General features: G+C 37.8%; 1 protein-coding gene and 3 long non-coding RNA genes across 7 annotated transcripts; 2 read left to right on the forward strand and 2 right to left on the reverse strand.

The window, feature by feature from the left end:
• Positions 1-1,826: 1,826 nt before the first annotated feature.
• LOC126597390 (uncharacterized) lies at positions 1,827-6,364 on the forward strand. 2 transcript variants are annotated; one of them, XR_007614236.1, is made up of 4 exons: positions 1,827-2,544; positions 3,521-3,608; positions 3,689-3,776; positions 6,082-6,364. It is a non-coding gene; the product is annotated as an uncharacterized LOC126597390 (long non-coding RNA). The 2 variants fall into 2 exon arrangements; XR_007614235.1 differs by lacking the exon at positions 6,082-6,364 and having other exon boundaries at positions 3,689-4,504.
• LOC126597387 (uncharacterized) lies at positions 5,654-10,728 on the reverse strand. Of its 3 annotated transcripts, XM_050264185.1 has the most exons (6): positions 10,664-10,728; positions 10,380-10,460; positions 8,662-8,750; positions 8,117-8,231; positions 6,853-6,945; positions 5,654-5,808 (listed from the first exon to the last, which is right to left on the reverse strand). In XM_050264185.1, the coding sequence occupies exons 2-6, from the start codon at positions 10,424-10,426 to the stop codon at positions 5,763-5,765; spliced, it is 390 nt and encodes a 129-aa protein (XP_050120142.1). In that variant the 5' UTR covers positions 10,427-10,460; positions 10,664-10,728; the 3' UTR covers positions 5,654-5,762. The 3 variants fall into 3 exon arrangements, 1 of the variants encoding a protein (XP_050120142.1); XR_007614231.1 differs by lacking the exons at positions 5,654-5,808; positions 6,853-6,945; positions 8,117-8,231; positions 10,664-10,728 and adding exons at positions 9,303-9,391; positions 10,115-10,154 and having other exon boundaries at positions 10,380-10,526; XR_007614230.1 differs by lacking the exons at positions 5,654-5,808; positions 6,853-6,945; positions 8,117-8,231; positions 10,664-10,728 and adding exons at positions 9,303-9,391; positions 10,115-10,154 and having other exon boundaries at positions 8,662-8,736; positions 10,380-10,522.
• LOC126597392 (uncharacterized) lies at positions 7,603-7,920 on the forward strand. Its single transcript, XR_007614238.1, has 2 exons — positions 7,603-7,648; positions 7,815-7,920. It is a non-coding gene; the product is annotated as an uncharacterized LOC126597392 (long non-coding RNA).
• Positions 10,729-10,777: 49 nt separating the features above from the next.
• Positions 10,778-11,323, reverse strand: LOC126597391 (uncharacterized). The gene is made up of 4 exons (XR_007614237.1): positions 11,172-11,323; positions 11,027-11,087; positions 10,890-10,915; positions 10,778-10,807 (listed from the first exon to the last, which is right to left on the reverse strand). It is a non-coding gene; the product is annotated as an uncharacterized LOC126597391 (long non-coding RNA).
• Between the last annotated feature and the right edge of the window lie 10,251 nt (positions 11,324-21,574).

Consider the following 21,574-nt stretch of genomic DNA (forward strand, 5'->3'; position numbering starts at 1 on the left):
GGAAGTCGCATCCGTGCCATCGCAAGCACCTACAATGTCATTATAGATGTAGAATGTTGAAGAATCTTGCCATGCGTCACAAATTAGATGGCAAACATAATTCGACAATTTTATTATTACGGGCGTTACTTGCCCCTACATATGCTATTTTGAATCACACATTATGCATGACTTACAAAAACATTCTTCGTCAAATATGTGACATCCCACATCGCCCAGATGAGTGATCCTTAAATGTATATTCCCATCCCTATCTAGCATGAGACCTTTTGGGAACTCACTGGCTTCGGGTTCCATAGGAACTCCGAAGTTAAGCGATAATGAGGCCAGAGCACTTCCAGGATGGGTGATCCACTGGGAAGTTGCTCGTGAGTTCCCAAAAACAAAACCGCAAGGGAATGGTAAGCTCAAAGCGGACAATATTGTGCTATGGTGGTGGAACGGGCCCGGGATGTGGTGGACCCGGGCTGGGATGTGACAAATGGTATCAGAGCCAATCCCTGGCTGGAAGTGTGTCAACAAGGACATTGGGCCCCTAAGGGGGGTGGATTGTGACATCCCACGTCGCTCAGGGGAGTGATCCTTAAATCTATATTCACATCCCTACCTAGCACAAAGCCTTTTGGGAGCTCACTGGTTTCGAGTTTCGTAGGAACTCCGAAGTTAAGCGAGAAGGAGGCCAGAACACTCCCATGATGGGTGATCCACTGGGAAGTTGCTCGTGAGTTCCCAAAAACAAAACCGTGAGGGAATGGTAAGCCCAAAGCGGACAATATCGTGTTACGGTGGTGGAATGGGCCCGAGATGTGGTGGACCCAGGCCGGGATGTGACAAAATATGTATATGCATTTGTATTTGCATATTTTTGTTAAAAGGTTGAACCAGATACATAGTAAGGTATTAAATTTTCTAATTCCACATACATTATTTCTCTTTACTAACATCTATGTGTACGTGAAAAGCCTTTTCTTATCACACGTGTCATGTTTGACATGCATACTTTCGCTTGTTTTTGTTACACTTTTGTCCTTAGAACTGTTCTAGTACATAGCCTATTTTGACCTTTTCTCAAACATTGATTTTGGCTTTCTTTTCCTATCACACATTGCATATGTTTTCATTTTTCACTAGCCTCCTCGCGCACAATCACGCGCATGTAAGAAGCCTTTTTTAATTGCGGACGCTCGTGCCTCTTAAAATGTGTTATCTTAATTTTTTTAATATTCATTAAAAGTTGTTGAGAAATTGCTAGAACTTGACGCTATTATTGAAATTAGCGAACTTTAACAAAAAAACTTTCGATACTGTTCGATTTAACGAAAAATCATATTTTTACACTAAAAAGTTTATCCTGATACTATTCATTTTACCCTTTATTTTGTTATTTTCGTTAAAACTCAAAATTTTCAAGTCCTTTTTATTAGTATTCCTTTTAAATTATGGGGTGTGCTATCCACACACTCTATTTTACTTTTCACACACATCTTGATAATTTTTGTCCGTTGATCTTCTTCAATTCATCCGATCCGACGATCGAAAATTAAAAAGATGTGTGAGAAGTAAAATAAGGTGTGGATATCACATCTCTAAATCATCTAAAGGAATGGTGATTGGTGCCCACTCAAACAGGTCGACCTTATGCTTATTATAGCAAAAGGATCTGTTTTGAGATTGCCCTTGCTTTTATTTTTTATTTGTATTTCTTGAAGCAATTGTAGTCAAAAGTAGTCTAAAATAGTCAAAAGTACTTTATGGTTTTTTATGACCGGTGCTTTATGCAAAGAGAAATGTTAAGAAACTCTCAAAAATAAAATTCTTTATGAAATTTCTGGGTTTCAGGAGAGTTTGATATTTTTTTTAGACAAAAACATTTGATTTTTGGTTGATTTGGTTTCATGTTTGTGATTCATGTCTCTCTCTGACATTTCCAGTTGACTCCTAGGTGTTAGAAATTTGAAAGAGAGTGGGTGAAAGAGTGGATTTTAATTTTATTTTTTTACCATTTTAATTTAAGAAATCATAATTTAATTATGAGAACATAATCTAGTTATGAAAACATACACTAATCAAACATAAAATTTCAAGAACTAATGTATCCAAATATGTTGAAAAGAATCACTTCTTCTTTTTTCTTTTTTTCTTTTTCAATTTTATATATTTTCTCAACAACCAAACAACACATCTTAAATTTATTTATTATGTTGTACATTTTGGAGAAGGATATAAAGATATCTTTGCAAGGGCAGTACTTTGCCCCACCGTTTGCTTAGAGGGATCCACGGCTGCATCACAAGGGTGGGTTTTGCTTCTCGGCCTCAAATGCTCGAATGTCGACGGAAGCATAGCGGAGAAATTCAGTTCCTCATCGAATGGCAGCGGAAGCATGGCGGAGAATTTCAATGAAAGATGATGAAGATTATGTCAACTCCAGCGTCAGTCCTGGAATTTCGTTCTTCTCAATGGCAACAACTAAGGCTAAAGCCTGAAGCCAAACCAAAACCAAAAGAAATTGAAGAGAGTTCTGAACCTCTTCTCAAATACAAGGTAATTAAAACTATAAAACTTTTCTTTTTTATGAACACCAATCACAGCTTTCACATGTTTATAACATCTTTTAATTCTGACTAAAATTTGAAATTATAAATCCTTATAATTGAAGTGCAAATGATATGAAGCTCCTGAGCGAATGATTACAGTTTTGTAAAATTTATTGTATTTTAGAATCAAATTCGCAAATCATGGTCCCACATTAAATAATACGTGTTTTTGTTTGGTTTTGGTATATTCGAGGCGAGAGTGAATTTGATGGATTCATGATCAGTAACAACCCTCAGGGAGGACATCTTCCCGATTACGCTTCACGTCCCCCAATTGTTTTGAAGCTGGAAGATGGGACCGAGACTCTCCTCCCCTCACAATATTAGAAGGAAATGGTCAAAAATGACTTTTTTCTTAGTTTTGGGACTAAAGTAGGACAAACCAATCATGTACAAGCCATCTACACCATACACAAAAGCAAAATAACGAAATTACCAACATATAAAATGTAAAACTTCACAGGTGATGACGTTTTTAAGCTCTGGGTTTTTTTATTGGCTCAAATCTGTGAGCATATCATATGCATGTCACATACATGTCATGTGTGCATATCGTGTACATACAGGTAAGTTCGACGGCAAAACTGGGCTCTTTCCCTTCACTTCCTATCTTCACTCCCATCCTACTACTACTCCTCCCCCTCCTCCTCCACCACCACCCTCTGAATCAACATCCCATATGAATTGATCTTTAAGGGAACAAATGACGTCTTCAAAGAAGAAACCATATGGATTCACAATTTTATGAAGAGAAGGGAAGACTGAGAGAGAGGGAGGAAGAGAGAGAGAGAGAGAGAGAGAGAGAGGAGCAAAACCCACATAGGTTGATCTGTATAAGAACCTATAAACTGAGGTGCAGTGGCACGCAAAGGCTAGGATTAATGCAGGCGCTAACTTTTACATTGTTGGTCGGGAACCTGCAGGGATGGGCCATCCAACAGAGAAGAGAGATCTGTATGATGCCGATCATGGCAAGAAAGTATTAAGTGACTTAACATCCTTCCCTTCAAGGTATATAAATTATTTGGCTGTGATATATCTTGTCCTTCTTCTATGATATCTTTCGTCATCGTTAAGTTATTCCCTTGCAGGTTGCTGCTTATGATAAAACTCTAAGGTAAAATGGCATTTTTTGATCCCTCAAGGCCTCATGACTTCTTTTTCATATCCGGCACAAAGGTATATGTCCTTTTAATGTTACTAGTAAAAATGCCCACGCATTGTTGCGGGACTTGAATGCATCAGCCTTAACCACATGAATTAAGACATTTAACTTGAAGAAAAAAAATTCAACATAATCAAGAACGAATAAAAGGGATAGATAAGTAAAAGGAGTCGGTAAGATAAGTAGTTCGGCTTTTATATACATTCAACCGAGCTGATTACAAAAATGTACAGTTGCAAAAAAAAATACTCTGTGTTCTTGAGAAACATAAGTAACATACATTTAACACTTATATTGCCCTTCAAGTTAAGATGGCAAAATATATGTCCTACAGACCAGGCACGTGTTTTAACAGCTAAACAAAAAAGCAAAAAAAGTGTGTTGTTCTTGTTTCAGCAGCTAATCTTTCAAGCACTAATGTTTAAAGCAAAAAAGATGCAGGATGCCTGTTTCCATAAGTTACAGAAGAAACAGAACGAAGATGTAGTCCACACATATTTTGCCCCTATAATAAAGGTGGCAAAATATGTGTCCTGCAGGCCAGGCACCTGTTTAAGCAGTTAACAAAAAACATAAAAACTGTTCCGTTGTCGTTTCAGCAAGTAAGTTTTCAAGCACACATTTTCAAAGGCAAAAACATGGAGAGCGGCTTTATTACAGCTAATAAAACATAACAATCAACAAACTAAAGCTTTAAGCAGCTAAATAAAGCACAATTGGGTTTAACCTTGGGAATTAGGAATTAGGAATTAGGATAAGGGCCTAAATGTCAAACAAATTATAAGTATTGTATAAAAGGGTTAAGATAAGGGCCTAAATGTATTATAGCATGTTGCATAGATATGAAAAAACTATTTATATAGAACATGCACAAATTATTTATATAAAGTATATGGTAGTAGTTTATAGCTTAGCTATGTACACTGATATATACATATTAAGAGATGCCCAAAATATAGTTGCTCCTATTTTACCAATGTACTTCCACTTTGAGTTCGAAGGCTGAGATGGATCGTGTGTTATCTTACGTTGCTTTTACGTGTTGGCACATTTGGAAGAGTAGATGCAATTTCCTTTTTCAAAATATTTCTATTAACCCAAGGAATGTGATTGCTGCCATTGACACCTCTGTCCGTGCTTTCCGTGAAGCTTCCAGAACCACGGTTATTAGACCTCCCATGCCCACCCCAGCTGCTCAGGTGCCAGCTCGGTGGTGTCTACCACCTCCTCCTTTCGTTAAGCTCAATGTCGATGCAAGTTGGGAGCAGGGCACAAGTTCGGGCTTCTCGGGGGTTGTTGCTAGGGACTCTGCTGGAACCTTTATTGCGGCTATGAGAGGTTGCATTGCTGCTCATTCTGCGGCAGTGGCAGAGGCGATTGCGATCCGTCACGGCTGTGAGTTGGGTGTGGCTATGGGTTTTAATTTGGTTGTGATTGAGTCTGATTCAAAGGATTCTATTTCTTGCCTTATGGGTAAGACTTCAAATGGCAGGTGGGAGGCTTTTCCTGTGTTGACGAAATGTAAACTGCTTGGAAATTCCTTTCAAGACTGTCGCTGGTCTTGGACTCCAAGATCAGCCAATTTGGCGGCTGATTGTTTGGCGTCGCGTAGAAATAGGGAGATGTGTGATTTTACTTGGGTCAATAGGCCTCCATCTTCCTTGGTTCATGTTTTATGTAATGATGGACTCCCTTGTCCTCCCTGAGTTTGCTTGGTAATGGGAGGGGGGACGCTGGTTGTTGTTTTGTTGCGTCTGTGTCTCTCATCCCCTTGCATTACCAGGTTTCCTCTGCTGTTTGCCTTTGGGGTAGGCTTCTGTTGTTCTTGTGGCTTCTGTGCCCTGGTTAATCGATTCCAGTTTCTTCAAAAAAAAAACAATGTACTCCAAACATTGGAGTACTTTGACTACTAAGTATTAGTTGGTAGCTTAGTTATATTTGCACAACCTTCAATACGTAGAGAGTTAGTAGGATTTACATAACTTGTTTAGTGCTGATCTTCAACGATATTGCACCCTTGAGCTCATTCTTTTTTCTCTTTGGTTCCTGTTACAAAACAAATCAACCAAATAAAGAAAAATTAGTATGTCAAACAAAGAAATTATAATAGCTAAAAAAGTAGTTGATCTGTCTACCACACAAATGGTTATACAACAATGTGTAACAAACAATATGATTATTCATACTTAAAAAGCTATCCTGTTGTAAATGGTTGGGAATTAATGTTTTCAATTAAGACTTTTAAACTTTTTTTCTATTGTTGGATTGCAAAATGAGCATCCCAAATTGCACATGTAAAGGATCTTGCACGGTTTGCAGAATTTTCTTCCCAAGCTACAGGAAACAAATTTTGGGAATGCAAAAGAGAAGAGCAAAGATTTCAGACTCAGAGCATGTTATTGACTCAACCACAAATCTGTTGACAACTATCAAAAGACAAAATAGTACTTCTCTCTTAAAATGTGGTTATCAACCCTTTTTACATATTTTTGTTAAAGTGTAACCTAATTGTTGATTCAATTACAATATCTGAAAACACCTCAAGTCAAGCCACCTGATTTTGGCATTTGGGTGAGAAGGGGATGCTAATATATATTTCAAAAACAACATCGTACTTTTCAATCATTTTCATGGTTCTTATCAAAATTTAAAATCTGGAGACAGTGAGGTATGAAGACAGTCAGGAAATAAACAAATATTAGATATAATTCTAGATTCTAAAATAAATATCAGCAAGTCAAAAGTAAAAACATGACAAAATAAGAAATTTGATATTGTAGTTAAAGACCCATATAAGTAATCTACAACTAAAAAGCTAGATATTAAACCTAAAATCATGTAACTATGTATGAAGCGGAGAATAATGCAGAAAGATGGTTTTCTATAGTGCTGCCAATGACAATTAATTTCTCATGAAAACAAAGAAATGAGAAACAGAGGTATAAAAGTATATTATTTTTTATAGTTGCAAATATTATGAATTCCAAAAAGAAAAACTACAGATAACACTTCAATCATATACCTAAGCATCTAAAACACGGCGCCCAAGATACCATTCAAGACAAGGCTCAGCATCATGGATGAATTAACCTATCTGTGTCCCTGAGCTCATTGCATGTCATATACACCCGACCAACTGGGCATAGGAGCATAATGAGGAAAACTTTCAGCACCACTTTGTACCTAAAAAATTAAGGGAGGAACTAATTAAAACGTATCCTCAGTTAGAAGAAAATAATGCATGCATAATAGCCACATGGACCTCGCGTATATAAATTGTTGTGGCAATAATTTGCAATAGAAAACATAGTTATAAATAAGATATACGAAATACCAACATTGCAATGGTCTTTTTTTTTTCATTCGATTGTAGTGAAGCATGCATCTTAGTGGAGAACAATTAAGTACTACGTGAGGTCTCTATAATGAAATGGGAGATTGAATACAGTCGAGGAAACTGAAAATTCAAATGTGCACACACTCCATAGTATTATCTTCACAACCAAAAGAAACGCTTATATATACGACATATGTTTGACATTGTTTTTCCCCACTCAAATCGTCTTGAGAAAATTTGACTACATTGAGAATAAGCAAAAGAGTACTTTTTACTACCTGATTTACTAACATCCACCAAATCTAAAAGCTACAAAACTTTTATTAAAGAATCAAATAGAATAGCATGGGAAAGTTATTAAGACACCATATCTGAATTTTTAGCAGATAAAAACACCTGTATTTCACCTGATTTTCCAATGAAATATAGATGCTTGTATTTCACCAGTACATAAACATGGTTTAAATATTAGTCTCATCTATGATATATTTCGTACTGTCATAGATAGAGAGATTAATAAAAGACCTCTCGCAATGTTACTATGTCATAGTAATGAGACTATGAGGGGTGTGCTACCCACACACCCCATTTTACTTCTCATACACCCCTTAATAATTTTAGTCTGTTGATCTTCTTCAATTCATCCGATCCGATGGCCGAAAATTAAAAAGGTGTGTGAAAAGTAAAATGAGGTGTGTGAATATCACACCCCTAGTAATAATTTATATTACTTCTTTTATTATAACCAAACCTATACCAGTTTGTAATATTCAACCAACTTTAAACCTTTTGGATTAGAACACGGGCAAATGAAAAAATAAGTTAATGCAAAATCTTTAGCACCTCAACTTACAAAATATTTGCAATATATTGAGACCTATCACAAACAAAACAATGTCGAAACCAAAGATGCTAACTCCCAACACAAGCAAAACTACATATAGGAAGAAGGAAATGACGCTTAAAAAACTTAAATTAGGGAAAAGGGTTGGAGAAGCAACAACTGACATTATTTACCAAGGCTTTTCAAGGTTGGCAATATAATGGATATGCTTCCCAGGAGCTTCAACTAAAGCGTGATAAATTGTTGAAATGGGTTGGAGCAGAAGTAATTTGAGTGCCTTCTTTCTGACTACCAAAAAAAAATTTATTTTAAGATTAGATATTACAAATTGATGTACACATAGTAATAGAATCGGTGTTAATTTCTCCATTTTATAGCAATACCTCATAACAAATCATCGTCGACAAACGAAATGAGTTTTAGTTTTTGAATTAAAAAAGCCAAAACACATTTTCAGAGAGTCCGTTAGCCAGAGAAAATCAGAATAGCCAATAGCAGACAAATCCGGAAAAACAGATAGAAACAAATAGAATCATTCAAATTTTGTATATTGTTAGTTTCTCAAGCAGCCTTTACATATTCAAACTCCAAAACCCAAAATTTAAACTAAAACCCACAAATTTAAACGAAAAACTCTAATAAAATCATGAAAAATTTAATAAAATCCAAGTATATTAATCACAAATTCGATCATACAAATATTCACATCCAATAAGTCCTAGCTTCGTTGCAAAATCGTATCTATACATGCCAAAGCTCAAATTTCCTTGCAGCTGCCTTGATTCGATAAGTCCTGATTCAAGCAGACTTTAAAAAAGGTTTTCTATCATTACTTTTTTAATTTGTTTTGGAAATGCGGTCAGATCATGTTGTCTAAAACAATTGTTAACATGTTATTGTAGAATATATTATAGCAAGGAGTAAACAATTGAACACTCGAAAACCTGCAAGCCAGTGGCTCCAAGACGAAAAAAAACTGTACAAACCCAAATCAACTAAGTTACAAAACAACTAAATATGCAAACAACATCAGTCTGTGTAGCGATCTAGTTTTTTATTTTGTAATTAAATTTAATCTCAATTTTTTGCCCAACAATGGAACCATCAGAGGTTGTGCAGCAATATTGCACAACAGTTTAGTAAACACCATAAGAGAATGGGGATAAATTGAATATTAATACATATACATCTATCAGAATAGCTAAACATGTAACATAATTCACACCAATAAACCATCATTCAATTTGAATTTTGAAGTAATCTGTCCATATATTGCCTAAACTACTTAACCAATAGAGAACAAATTTACTGGAAAAATTCTAATTTTTCCTAATATGTTAGTAGAGAACAATTTCTTACATGTTTCAATATATCCACAAAAATGGTTCTTTTTCCTTATGAATCTGACATGGACACCTGCAACTCCCCTATAGAAATAAAAAAACAACCTGAAAAATTAAAAGGAAATGATTAGACCCAATACTCTCTGATGAATTCCAACAAATTGAATAGGGGTTTACATAAATAGGCAGAAATTAAAAAAAAAATCCATTCAAATACATAAACAAAAGATAGTAAAACAACAAAAAAATCAAGAGAAATCAACTTTGCAGTAAACTCTAGATCCCAAAACGAAAAAATTATTCCTTCTGTATTCCTTAGCTAGTCACCACTCTCAAAATTCCTCAATCCCTTATATCTCACGAAGAGAAACACATGCATGTCCATTTCCGCTCTTAAAACCGAAAGAAATGTTACGGTTTCTCAGTTTCTTACCCAAATCCACCAATTCGAATCAAATTTTTGCAACACAGATGTGAAACAGATACACAAAACACCAACATTACAATGATTTTTTTTTTCATTCACAGATGTGAAACAGATACACAAAACAGATGTGAAACAGATACACAAAACACCAACATTACAATGATTTTTTTTTTCATTCACAGATGTGAAACAGATACACAAAACACCAACATCATATATTCTTCTCTTGTGGCTTTGGCAAATGGGTTTTTTTTTTTTTTGTCCAAGGCAATGGACGGCAACAGAAAAGGGGGAGAGCAGACAGGCAGCAGATAAGCTACAGAAAAACAACAGAAAAGCAGGAAAAAAGAAGTAGAAATTAAGCAGAAAAGCAAGAAATAATCAAATTGACTCGAACTTACCAAATTTTTTATTCAAAAAGGAGTTGGAATCAAACTAAACCTGAAAAATATCATATATCCAATATTAAGTGCATATACCTATAAACTAATCTTTATATATAAAATAATACGGATCAATGTAATCTAAAATGTTATTGTATTCAATACGGCAATACCAAATTGTAAAGTGAACTCTAAAAAGTAAGGCCTATGGTAGACATCTGTATTATATGGCAACTTCATTTCTATCAGAGAGTACACATCATTGAACAAACTAAGAAGATACCTATTGTAAATCGAGAAGCTTCCTCTCAAGATCTCTAACAGCATCATGTCGCTCTTGAATTCCGGCCAGAGTGTCCATTATCTACAATTTGATACACAATTTTGGAAATGATCAATCTTAATCAGAAAATTAAGTATTCAACAACCCAAGCTAGAAGAGTTAGGAGCTTAAAATTAATTGTTTAAGATGTCAAAAAATGTGTCAAGTTTGTGAGACAATGCACAATTTCGATTGTAAAAAATGCTTATTTGGGGGCAGAGAATAAAAAAGGATATTTAACAAACCTGGCCTCCCCCTTGTTATTGGATTGCCTTTTGGAAAATTTGTTCACTGTCTCCTGTCTCAATTAATGAAATTTGTTCGCTGTCTCCTGTCTCAATTAATGAAATTTGTTCACTGTCTCCTGTCTCAATTAATCTTTCAATTGTCTGTACAAAGTAAAATAATTAGAAAATGAGCTTTCACAGTGGCATAGATATACCGTAATTTCAACAGTGCAATAAGTTTTACCTCTTCATCAGCTCTTGCGCCCATCACTGACATTCACAAAATGCAAGAGAAATAAACTATAAAATCAAATCATGGAAATTCAAGTAGAAGTTCCAGAAATAGCAACCACTGATGAGTGGCAAGTGAGGGGTTCAAACCTGTAAAAACTCGCCTCTTGACAACATGAAGATACTCTTGATGGATGGTGTCCCTTAGAGTCTGCATGTTTTAAGTTCAAAATTTAGCGATGAAAGAAACAAAGATTATGAGATTAAAACAAAACTGACCAAAAAGGATACAAACCCGGCGACTTAAAAATCGATTCTAATAAAATCGAAAACCCAGTAATTCTGGTAGTCACCGTACCACTGAGAAAACATAAAAAAATGAACACCAAAGAAGTCAATCACTGAGAAAACATCAAAAACCAAAATCAGACACCAAAAATCCATAAAATTAAAATATGAGTTTTAGTGAATCAATAAAATACCACGAATGTTGGTTCAAAAAAAAAAAAAAAAAAACCTTGATACCAAAAGACTGCAAAGGATTACTTTGTCATAGAAAGTAAAAGAATAAATTGAATCAACTGAACATGCTTCTTGCCAACCAACAAAGTAAAACACAGGGCAACAACCATTTCTTTTATCCCATTTGTCCAACACCACCCGCATTTCAAACAAAAAGGAAGAGTTTAATAACTAATAATTTGAGGCACTTTCCAATTCTCAGCTAGCATGATAAAGATCATGGATAATTTATTGTGTCCATTTTCCTGCCATCTTAAGTGACCAGAAACTGAAAATTTCTTATCAAATGTATTAATAATGCAATATAGTACATCATGCACAAAATCAAAACAACGAAAATACTCACATATAAAATGTAAAGCTTCACAGGTGATGACGTCTTTTTCTTTATTTCGAAGAGAGGATTGTAAGGCCATCTCCAACCAAAGAGTCTAGAGGGCTAGAGAGCCGAAAATAGCCCGAAAATCGTCTCCAACCGAAGGCTAGGCTAGAGGGCCAATCAGTTGGTCCCACGGAATCTGAAAGGGTCAAAAGGCCAATTGGCTGGCCCAATACAGCCAGCCCCGGGCTGGGCCAGAAATTCTAGCATTCCTGTCAGATATAACCGACAAGAATATATGATAGGAATTCTAGGCCAAATTTCAAATGCAATGGCTAGCTGACGTCAGCTAGCCGTTATTTTTTATTTTTTTATAGTTTTATTTTTATTTTTATTTTTTTACACAATTTTTTTCCTATTACTTCTATTTTTTTTCTATAACTTCCTATAACTTCTATTTTACAAAATTTATTTTATATTTTTTCTAAATTATATTTTTTTTCCATTTTTTTTTCCTATAACGTCTATTTTACAAAATTTGTTTCATATTTTTTTTTAAATTCTATTTTTTTTCGTATAATTTCTATTTTACAAAATTTGTTTCATATATTTTTAAATTCTATTTTTTTCATATAACTTCCTAAGCCATTATACAAATGTTGACTCTAAAAACTACCAAGCCTACGTGGCGCGCAGGCCGAGTAATCTATGAGCTAACTACGTCATTCGGTTGAATGCGGGGCGTGCCAACTCGTCGGCCGAGCTCGGCCGAGGAGTAAAATATGCTGATGCTATGTTGAGTGCGTAGCCGACTTCTGCGTCTTGCGATTGCGACCGAGGAAGGAACACGTCTCGGCCTTTTGGGTTCTCGAACCTGAAGACAAGGCTACTATTCTTACGAAGTTCACAAATCGTCGTCGTCGGATTCGGTAACAGTGATGATATTCGTCAGAATAAGCCCACGCCGAATGGACACCAAAGTGTAAGGGCACAAATACTCAAAGCGGATATATGTCTTAACAATAAACTTGGTTCAGCCGTCAGAATGCCGAACTCTAAATCCCACTTGAGAGTATCCAATCATAAACTAACTCGGCGTGCAATGTGCCGAGCCTAATAAACTGTAACACCTCAGTTCATCGAGAAAGCTAATGAGATGACCTCGACCAATAAGGATTCGGAAATCCTTTTCGACCGAGACTTGGATAGATAATTAGTCACCCTCGACGCAGTGCTGTTTATCCAAACTGAAGATGCTGCGAGGTTGGCTGATTCTACGGCGACAGTGCTATCTATGCTGACTGAAGATATCACCGATTGCCTTCACAGTGCTGTTTATCCAAACTGAAGATGTGTCGGCGAAAAGAGAAAAGGAAAAAATATCAAGGTTGTTTAGAGAATTTGCACATGGAAGTTGTGTATTGAATTGAAAGGGGCTTGAATGATGCACAACCTCCTCTATTTATAGCGGCCAACCTGTATTGAATCCCAATCCTTCTCAGATTAGAACTCTTTTATCTCAACCAATCCTATTCCCAATAGGACTTTGAACGTAACTTGTTATCAAACTTTATTCAATCTCATTATCCTGATCCCGTCGTAACTCCTTTTCAAAACAGGATTCGTCTATATTCCAACTTCCCATATGATATGGCCAAATTTAACCATGCGGCCCATGGACTAAATATCAATAACACCTGTACACAACTTCTGGGCCGAGAACGAATCTAAACTCGGCCTATCCGATACTGGGCTGAAAAAGATCTAAGCTCGGCCCAAAACAATATTTTTAGGCCCAAAAAATGATACTGGGCTGAGTATCGACCAGGTGGACCACGACTGATTTACCGTCCCAAAAAATGAGAACTTGATACAAAGAAAAAGGAATGCAATTCTTTTGATGAATCTAATCCCTACCAAGCAGAGCATTATATTCGGTCTTGGAATCGACGATAAAAAATACGGTCATATGATTGCGGCCTGCAATGTTGACCTCTAGAGGGAGTACTCATTTGGTCTGAGACTTGTCACTGACAAAGCTACTCATAGTTATTCCTAAAAGAATGAGTTCATCGTTGGATCGTCGTAATGCTTTCATGACAGATACAGGCATGATATTGACCGTTGCTCCACAATCGATGAAAATCTTGGAGATTGGGTAGCCTTCAATATGGGTCGTGACATACAACGGTTTTAAATGCTGAAGATTAGTCGAGGAAGAACGGGGAAACAAGATGTCCAAGGCTATTTTAAGTTTATCGTTGCCATTTGTTGACTCGTCTTCAGTAGTAGTGACGAAATCAACTTGTGTTGCTTCCTCAGCGACCACATCACCGTCCAAGGAACTTGGTTGGTGCATAGTCAGCTGAAATTCGGCAAGGAGAACATGGACCATGCTGATTACCATATTATCAAGGACTGAAGGGCCCATTGGATCATGGTCGCCATCTTCTGGATGGTGGGGACTATTGCATCGTGTGTTAGAGCATTCGCGGCTATATCGCTGTGTGTCTCAACATATTTGTGCGCTTGTGCCACACAATCCAACTCTGTGTCCTTGTTGTCTTCGGGCTTGCATGTATTTAGTGTCGGACTTTGCTCCTGTCGTATTTTTCGAGCTCGTTCCTTATAGGTGATCCGGCATTCCTTATGTCTAAGTAAGCGTCCAGACGTGCCACCCACTCTGTCTCATCGGCTGTTAAACCGGACAAAGAGATGGCAAAAAAAAATTTGAAGTGGTATCGAATATGTTGAAGGTCTTCAAGAGAAAAATGGAGTTCGGCTGTATCAATATCCGTGTATGGGTCGACCTCGAAGCCGAGAACCCTAGCATCTCGAATGTGCTGGAATCTGACTTTTATTGCTAGATCGGTGGTTTTTTGGATAATCTGCTCATCATCGGGGCAAGTTAATGCCAGGTCAAGAGCTTCTTGGCAGGCCTTGGGCAACCCATACAAGTCGTTGGCAGAATATTTCTTGTGAAATTCTTTCATATATTCTAATGATTGGCCGAGGAATGGGGGGTGCAGATTCCTCCGAACTCTGATTAGTGGTTCTTTCAAAGGTAACGGGGGCAATTGGCTTTCGGCCTCTTTCTTAAATTGCTCGAAACGAGCTTTCATTTCCCCAGGGTCGAAGAAGAAGTTTGATGCGCTTCTCGGCTGCTTCAATGGTAGTTTCGAAGTCCCGATTGGTTTCTTTCTGCCCTTGTAATTCAGCCATGATTGTTGGGGTTGGCCGATCATCTCTGCTTCCTACCGTCTCTTTCGGTTGCCATTTAGTGGTTGAAACAGGCTGGGCCGCTTGCCGTCAAGCCAGGCAATTTATACGCTGACGTCGACGTTTCTGAGATTTAGAAAGCACGGTATACATGTCGGTGGGAGAATTATAGTCGTACCAACATTGGTCACGTGGTTCAGGTGGCCTGAAGGTTTTTGGATTTGCTGATAAGCTCGAGCTACTGGAATTGCGTGAATAATAATCCTCGTTGTAAAACGGTGTATCGAAATCAAGACGCCGTCTAACCGATGTAGTATCATCTGTCTGTTTCCTTGGGTCGAGCCTATCTAATACTTTCTGGCGCTGGCCTTTACTATGTTCCTTTAAAGGTTTCGCCGTAATCGCCGATTGGTGTTGTGACGTCAGCATCTGCATCGAAGGCAGTTTCCTCTTGGGCTCGGTTAATACGACGCGTGCCTTACAATTGCTACACAGAACTATCGGCCCACCATTTTCATCTTCGCTGGAATCTGACATGGACTCGACTATGGCCAGTCCTGAGAGTTTAGTGGGTGGCGCATTGGAAAACAGGTCGATCTTGATTCGAGATTGGGAACCTTTCTTTAGAATATGTGGTACGATTAGCCCGCCATTTTCTTCGTCGTTGTAACTTGACATGGGTTCAACTATGGCCGGCCCTGAGAACTTGGTAGGTGGCGCGTTGGAAAATAGGTCGATCTTGAGTCGAGGCTGGGAGCTTTGCTTTAGGATGTGATGTACTGGGGCAAACTCGACCTTCTCTTTCCCTTTGCTTTTGGGCAAACAGGCGTCTACCATGCCAACTATCGCCAAAGGGAATGGATCCGTATCAACCGTCATGCGTTTTTCAGGAAACTTTAACTTGCCTTTGTCAATCCAGCTCTGGATATCATCACGAAATATGACACAATTGTTTGTGGCATGCTTGGTCGAGTTATGATATTTGCAATATGTCATTCCTTTAAGTTCTTCGGCCTTGGGAATGTTATGCCCTGGCCGAAGTTTAATGATCTTTGCTAATAGCAATTGATCAAAAATTGCTTCGGCCTTTGTGATATCAAAGGTATAAACTTTTGATGTCTTTACTGTTTCTTCAGTGGCCAAGCGGGTTTTGACCTTCTTGGAATTAATTTAAGTCAATGCCTTGCACACGTATGGTTTATCTATTACTATCTCGGCCGCATCCACACTGACGTATTGAGACTCCTCGCCTTCGGTCGACGCATAATTGACCGTAGGGTTTTTGTAAATCGTCCATCGAGATGGGGGTTTCGACATCTTCTCTTCTCGGAGCAAATAGTCATATTGCTCGACATGCTAGGCTAATTCATACATATCCCGAAAGTTTACCCCCAAAAATTTCTTTTTGTATTCTACATCGAGTCCGTTCAAAGCAAGTCTAACAAATTCGACTTCAGGGAGAGGTACTCGGCACCAATTCCTGGCCGATTTAAATCTGGTAAGATAATCCATTGGTGACTCATCAGACGCTTGAGCCATCCTTGCCAACGAGGAAACTGACATTTCCATCCCTGGCCGATAAAATTGCTCGTGAAATCTCTCAACCAATTCCTCCCATCTCTGGATGGAATTAGGTGGGAGGTTGATATACCAGGCAAATGCTGATCCTGTCAATGAAAAGTTGAACAGCCGCAGCTTGTGAAAATCACTGTTGACATCTCCGCATTGCGCGGTGAAACGAGCCACATGTTCTAACGAGGATAAAGACGATTCTCCAGCGAAAATACTAAAATCTAGAATTTTGAAACCTTTAAGATATTCGAATCATTCCACGTAAATTGGATATGGATGGATGAATTTAGGGAACTTCGGCCCCTTTTTCATGGTCGAATCAATCATCCGCTGGACCTGAGTTATATCGACGGACGTTACTTCCACTCTCTGGTCGGGTCCATCTGTCCTGCTACTCGATCCTCCTTTTTTTTCTAAGTCAATTAGCTTGAGCCGAGTAGGGATTGGCTCGGCATGTACTATTGGTAACAGATTATTCCTTGGTGGCAATTGCCGGGAAAGATCTAATGACCTGCCGTCGCAGACCTTGCTAACTAGTATTTCAAGCAATCTGTTTTGTACCTCACTTGTACTGCGTATCACGTCGTGCAGTTTATCGATTCCTCGACTAAACGTTTGTTCAACCGCACGAGACTGTTCGTCAAGTCGTCTTCGAAGAAACGATCTTGTTGGTGGATCAGAGCCTTCACCACCATCCTCATCACAGTCTTCCACTATCCCTTCATTGAGAACGCATGTGTTTTTGTTAGGGATTTCTAGACTGCAAAGTTGACCGCCCGGACCAACTTTCTTTTCTCGACGAGTTGCGCTTGTGGACTCAGGTGTCACGGCACTAAGGGGATTTTGTGCCTATGATACACTTTGTCCTATGTTCTGAATTGCCAAATCGGTTGTTGATTTTCCCATAGCTGTTTTCTTTTTAACCGATCGTGTCTCAATTGGCATGAACTTCGTAGTTTTAGCACTGGGTCCCACTGGGCGTGCCAAAATGTTAACCCTAAAAACTACCAAGCCTACGTGGCGCGCAGGCCGAGTAATCTATGAGCTAACTACGTCATTCGGTTGAATGCAAGGTGTGCCAACTTGTCGGCCGAGCTCGACCGAGGAGTAAAATATGCTGATGTTGTGTTGAGTGCATGGCCGACTTCTGCGTCTTGCGATTGCGACCGAGGAAGGAACACGTCTCGGCCTCTTGGGTTCTCGAACCTGAAGACAAGGCTACTATTCTTACAAAGTTCACAAATCGTCGTCATCAGATTCGGTCACAATAATGGTATTCGTCAGAGTAAACTCACGCCGAATTGACACCAAAATGTAAGGACACAAATACTCAAAGCGGATATATGTCTTAACAATAAACGTGGTTTGGCCATCGGAATGCCAAACTCTAAATCCCACTTGAGAGTATCCAATCATAAACTAACTCGGCGTGCAATGTGCCGAGCCTAATAAACTGTAACACCTCACTTCACCGAGAAGGCTAATGAGATGACCTCGACCAATAAGGATTCGGAAATCCTTTTCGACCAAGACTTGGATAGATAACCAGTCGCCCTCGACGCAGTGTTGTTTATCCAAACTGAAGATGCTACGAGGTCGGCTGATACTACGGCGACAGTGATATCTATGCCGACTGAAGATATCACCGGTTGCCTTCACAGTACTGTTTATCTAAACTGAAGATGTGTTGGCGAAAAGAGAAAATGAAAAAATCTCAAGGTTGTTGAGAGAATTTGCACAGGGCAGTTGTGTGTTGAATTGAATGGGGCTTGAATGATGCACAACTTCCTCTATTTATAGCGGCCAACCTGTATTGAATCCCAATCCCTCTCGGATTAGAACTCTTTTATCTCGGCCAATCCTATTCCCAATAGGACTTTGAACGTAACTTGTTATCAAACTTTATTCAATCTCATTATCTTGATCCCGTCGTGACTCCTTTTCAAAACAGGATTCGTCTACATTCCAACTTCCCATATGATATGGCCAAATTTAACCGTGCGGCCCATGGACTAAATATCAATAACACCTGTACATGACTTCTGGGCCGAGAATGAATCTAAACTCAACCTATCTGATAATGGACCGAAAAATATCTAAGCTCGGCCCAAAACAATATTTTTGGGACCAAACAACAACATTAAATTAAATTAAGTAACATGAAACAACATTTTAAATAATAAATTATGTTTGACCCTGTAATCCTTTGACTTTTGGTTGGAGATAGAGGTAAATATGGTTTTGTACTGTTTATTAAAATAATTAATATCTTAGATGGTCAAAGGGCTAAAATAAGCCAACTGGCCAGCCTTCAGTTAAAGATGACCTAAGCTCTAAGTTTTTTTGTTGGCTCAAATTTGTGAGTATATCATGTGCATGTCATGTACAAACAGTAAGTTTGACGGCAAATCTAGGCTCTTCTCCTTCCTCACCAAACTCTGTATTGTACTAGACCTCCTCCTCCTCAAAACCCACATGGGTTAATCTGTATAAGAACCTATATGGATTCACACTTTTACTTTGACCCTTATAAATAATTTTGATTCTGTTCATTGTTTGGTTGACTTGAAAGGAGAAAAAAGCAAAGGAAAAGTCCATCCCAACCCAATTCCTTTCCCGAATCACTGAAGAAAGGCTCTCCAATCTGCAACTGCAAGCACACAACCGGCATGCTTGCCAGCTGCCCCCCACCTGATTCATCTGTAAATATCTCCGAAAACGCTATAATATCCCAGAAATTCCAAGATATCGAAAATCTGAGTTATACCCAATTGAAAGCAAGTTCTTATAGCCGCAGAAAATCCATTTGGCAGACTGCCATTCGCATGCATTCTGCGTCGCTACTCATGTATACAATTCCTTATCTTTTTTGTCTTTTACCTTGCTCAGACATTATTTTCTTTTTGCTGAATTTTGAATTTTTTGTTACGAACGAAACTGATATATGTAAATGGGTTTTAGTATGCGTTTAGAAATTTGTTATTTTGGTTGTACATAGGCTTTTAATGTAAATTCAATAGAATATAGATGCAAACTGAAAAACTTATTTTATCATGTGAATTCAGTTGTTTTGATTAGTTTTTGAACAATTTAGAAATGAGTGTTAATTGTGAGTTTCAGTTTCAAAACATGCAACAGAGATCGGACATTTTTACTAGTTTGCTTCTAAAGTACCCTTAAACTTTGGAAAGGGATCCTCTCCGGATTCCTTCCTCCTGATCCACCAAATCAAGAGATCCTTGCCATTCAAATTTTATCTAACAACTGAAGTTATTATAACTTTTAAAATGAGCCTCTATTTGTAGTTGTTGAATCAAATTTCAATGGCATGGATTTCCTAATTTAGTGGATTTGGAGAAAGAGATCCGGAGATGATCAATTTCCTTAAACTTTAACACACCACTCCCCTGCACACCGAATGCTGAACCCCCATGCCTTGTCCAACATCTATGGAGAATGAACCTTGCTTTTCCGACCTTCGCCATGCCGTGTGCTTTCTTCCCCATGCCTTGTACAACATATTAGAGTTGTCACTTAGTATTAGGTCTAGTGATATTTCTCTTCACTTGTAAGTAAAAGATCTTAGGTTCGATTCTCGCGAAATGCGAATTTGAACCACATTATTGCTAGCCTATTATGAGGCTTTGCCACCCCCCATTCCCTTAGTGTAGTATTGTTTGTTCAAAAAAAAATATAGAGTTTGTGTGGGTGAAAATAGAAATAATAGTAATATATCCTATTCTGTCTTTTTACAAAATTAAAAATTATAAAAAATAAATTTATTAAGTAGTAAGATTAACTTAAATGAGTAGTGGTGTTGCTACTCAGTACTACGGTCTGATGGTATTCCTCTTCACTTAGAAGTGAGAGGTTTTAGGTTCAAATCTCGTAGATGGCGAATTCGATACCAAATTAGGCTGCCCCTTATGTAACTTAGCAGAACTCTCATTCCTCCTTGTGTAAAAATATCGATGTACTAAAAAAAATGAGTAGTGGTTTTTAAATAATAAAAAACCCATTCTTGTGGGAGGTGGAGGGTTGTTTAGTTTAAGATTTAGCGTTTAGGATATGTTTAGTAAGATGCTAAACTCTAAACAATGGGTGTACCTCATTTAATTAAAAATATTTTATGTCCATTTTTTTCCAAACGATCCAGTGTAGCAAATTAATGTCTCGGAAAATTTGACCTTCTGGGTTCGACTCCCATCACCGGAAATGCCATTTTTTTAATGAAATTAATTTGTCCCTTAAAGAAGAAGATGGCAGGAAATGCCTTTTTTTATGAAATTAATTTGGATTAAGTACCTAAAATCTGCAAGTGATCATGTATCATAGTGGTAGAAAAGAGTTAACCTCCCTTTATCACAGTGGTAGAATGGATGACCTTTTTTTATGAAATTAATTTATCCCTTAAAGAAGAAGATGGCAGGAAATGCCTTTTTTATGAAATTAATTTAGATTAAGTACCTAAAATCCGCAAGTGGCCATGTATCACAGTGGTAGAAAAAGTTAACCTCTTGCATGACGGCGTGGGTTTGAAACTCGTCGGTGGCTAATATAATATCTAATAGAAGGTCATAGAAACATAACCTCCATCCAAACCCAGCACAAAACTACCTACTCCACCTTACAACTCAAGCCACTTACATCGAGAAGAAGGTCATGGAGGTTGCTGAAATGATATGGATTATTATGATGCAGCCACCATCATCTTCATTGCCCACAAAGAAGAACTGTAAGCTTTACGAGCAATAGCCTTACTTTTATCCCTTCAAGAGTGTTTTGCCCACTCTCTTTCAAGTAAAACTAAAACTTATCCAGTGCAGCAAATCAAGTGTTGTCTAGAAAAGTACTTAAAATGCTTTATGAAATAAGCATATAATAGGTGTTTCTTTCTAAAATCACTTCTAACTTTTTCTACTAAATATAATCAGAAGAACTTTAATGATCTGAAAACGTTTTCACTTATTTTAAAAATACTTTTAAAAATCAAGCCACTCTCCACCCTCCACACTCCATGGCTAATATTTGCTGAAAAGTGACTGACTAGGGTGGATTTCCACACA

Source organism: Malus sylvestris, chromosome 13 (genome assembly GCF_916048215.2).
Source record: "Malus sylvestris chromosome 13, drMalSylv7.2, whole genome shotgun sequence".
NCBI lineage: Eukaryota > Viridiplantae > Streptophyta > Magnoliopsida > Rosales > Rosaceae > Malus > Malus sylvestris.

Coding starts and splice junctions, on each gene's coding strand:
- LOC126597387 (XM_050264185.1), bottom strand. CDS start 10,426: ATGATGCTGTTAGAGATCTTGAGAGGAAGCTTCTCGATTTACAATAG. Junction 8,232..8,661: donor CGATTTTGCAACGAAGCTAG/GACTTATTGGAT, acceptor TTTTTTTGGTAG/TCAGAAAGAAGGCACTCAAA. Junction 5,809..6,852: donor GAGCTCAGGGACACAGATAG/GTTAATTCATCC, acceptor GTTTTGTAACAG/GAACCAAAGAGAAAAAAGAA.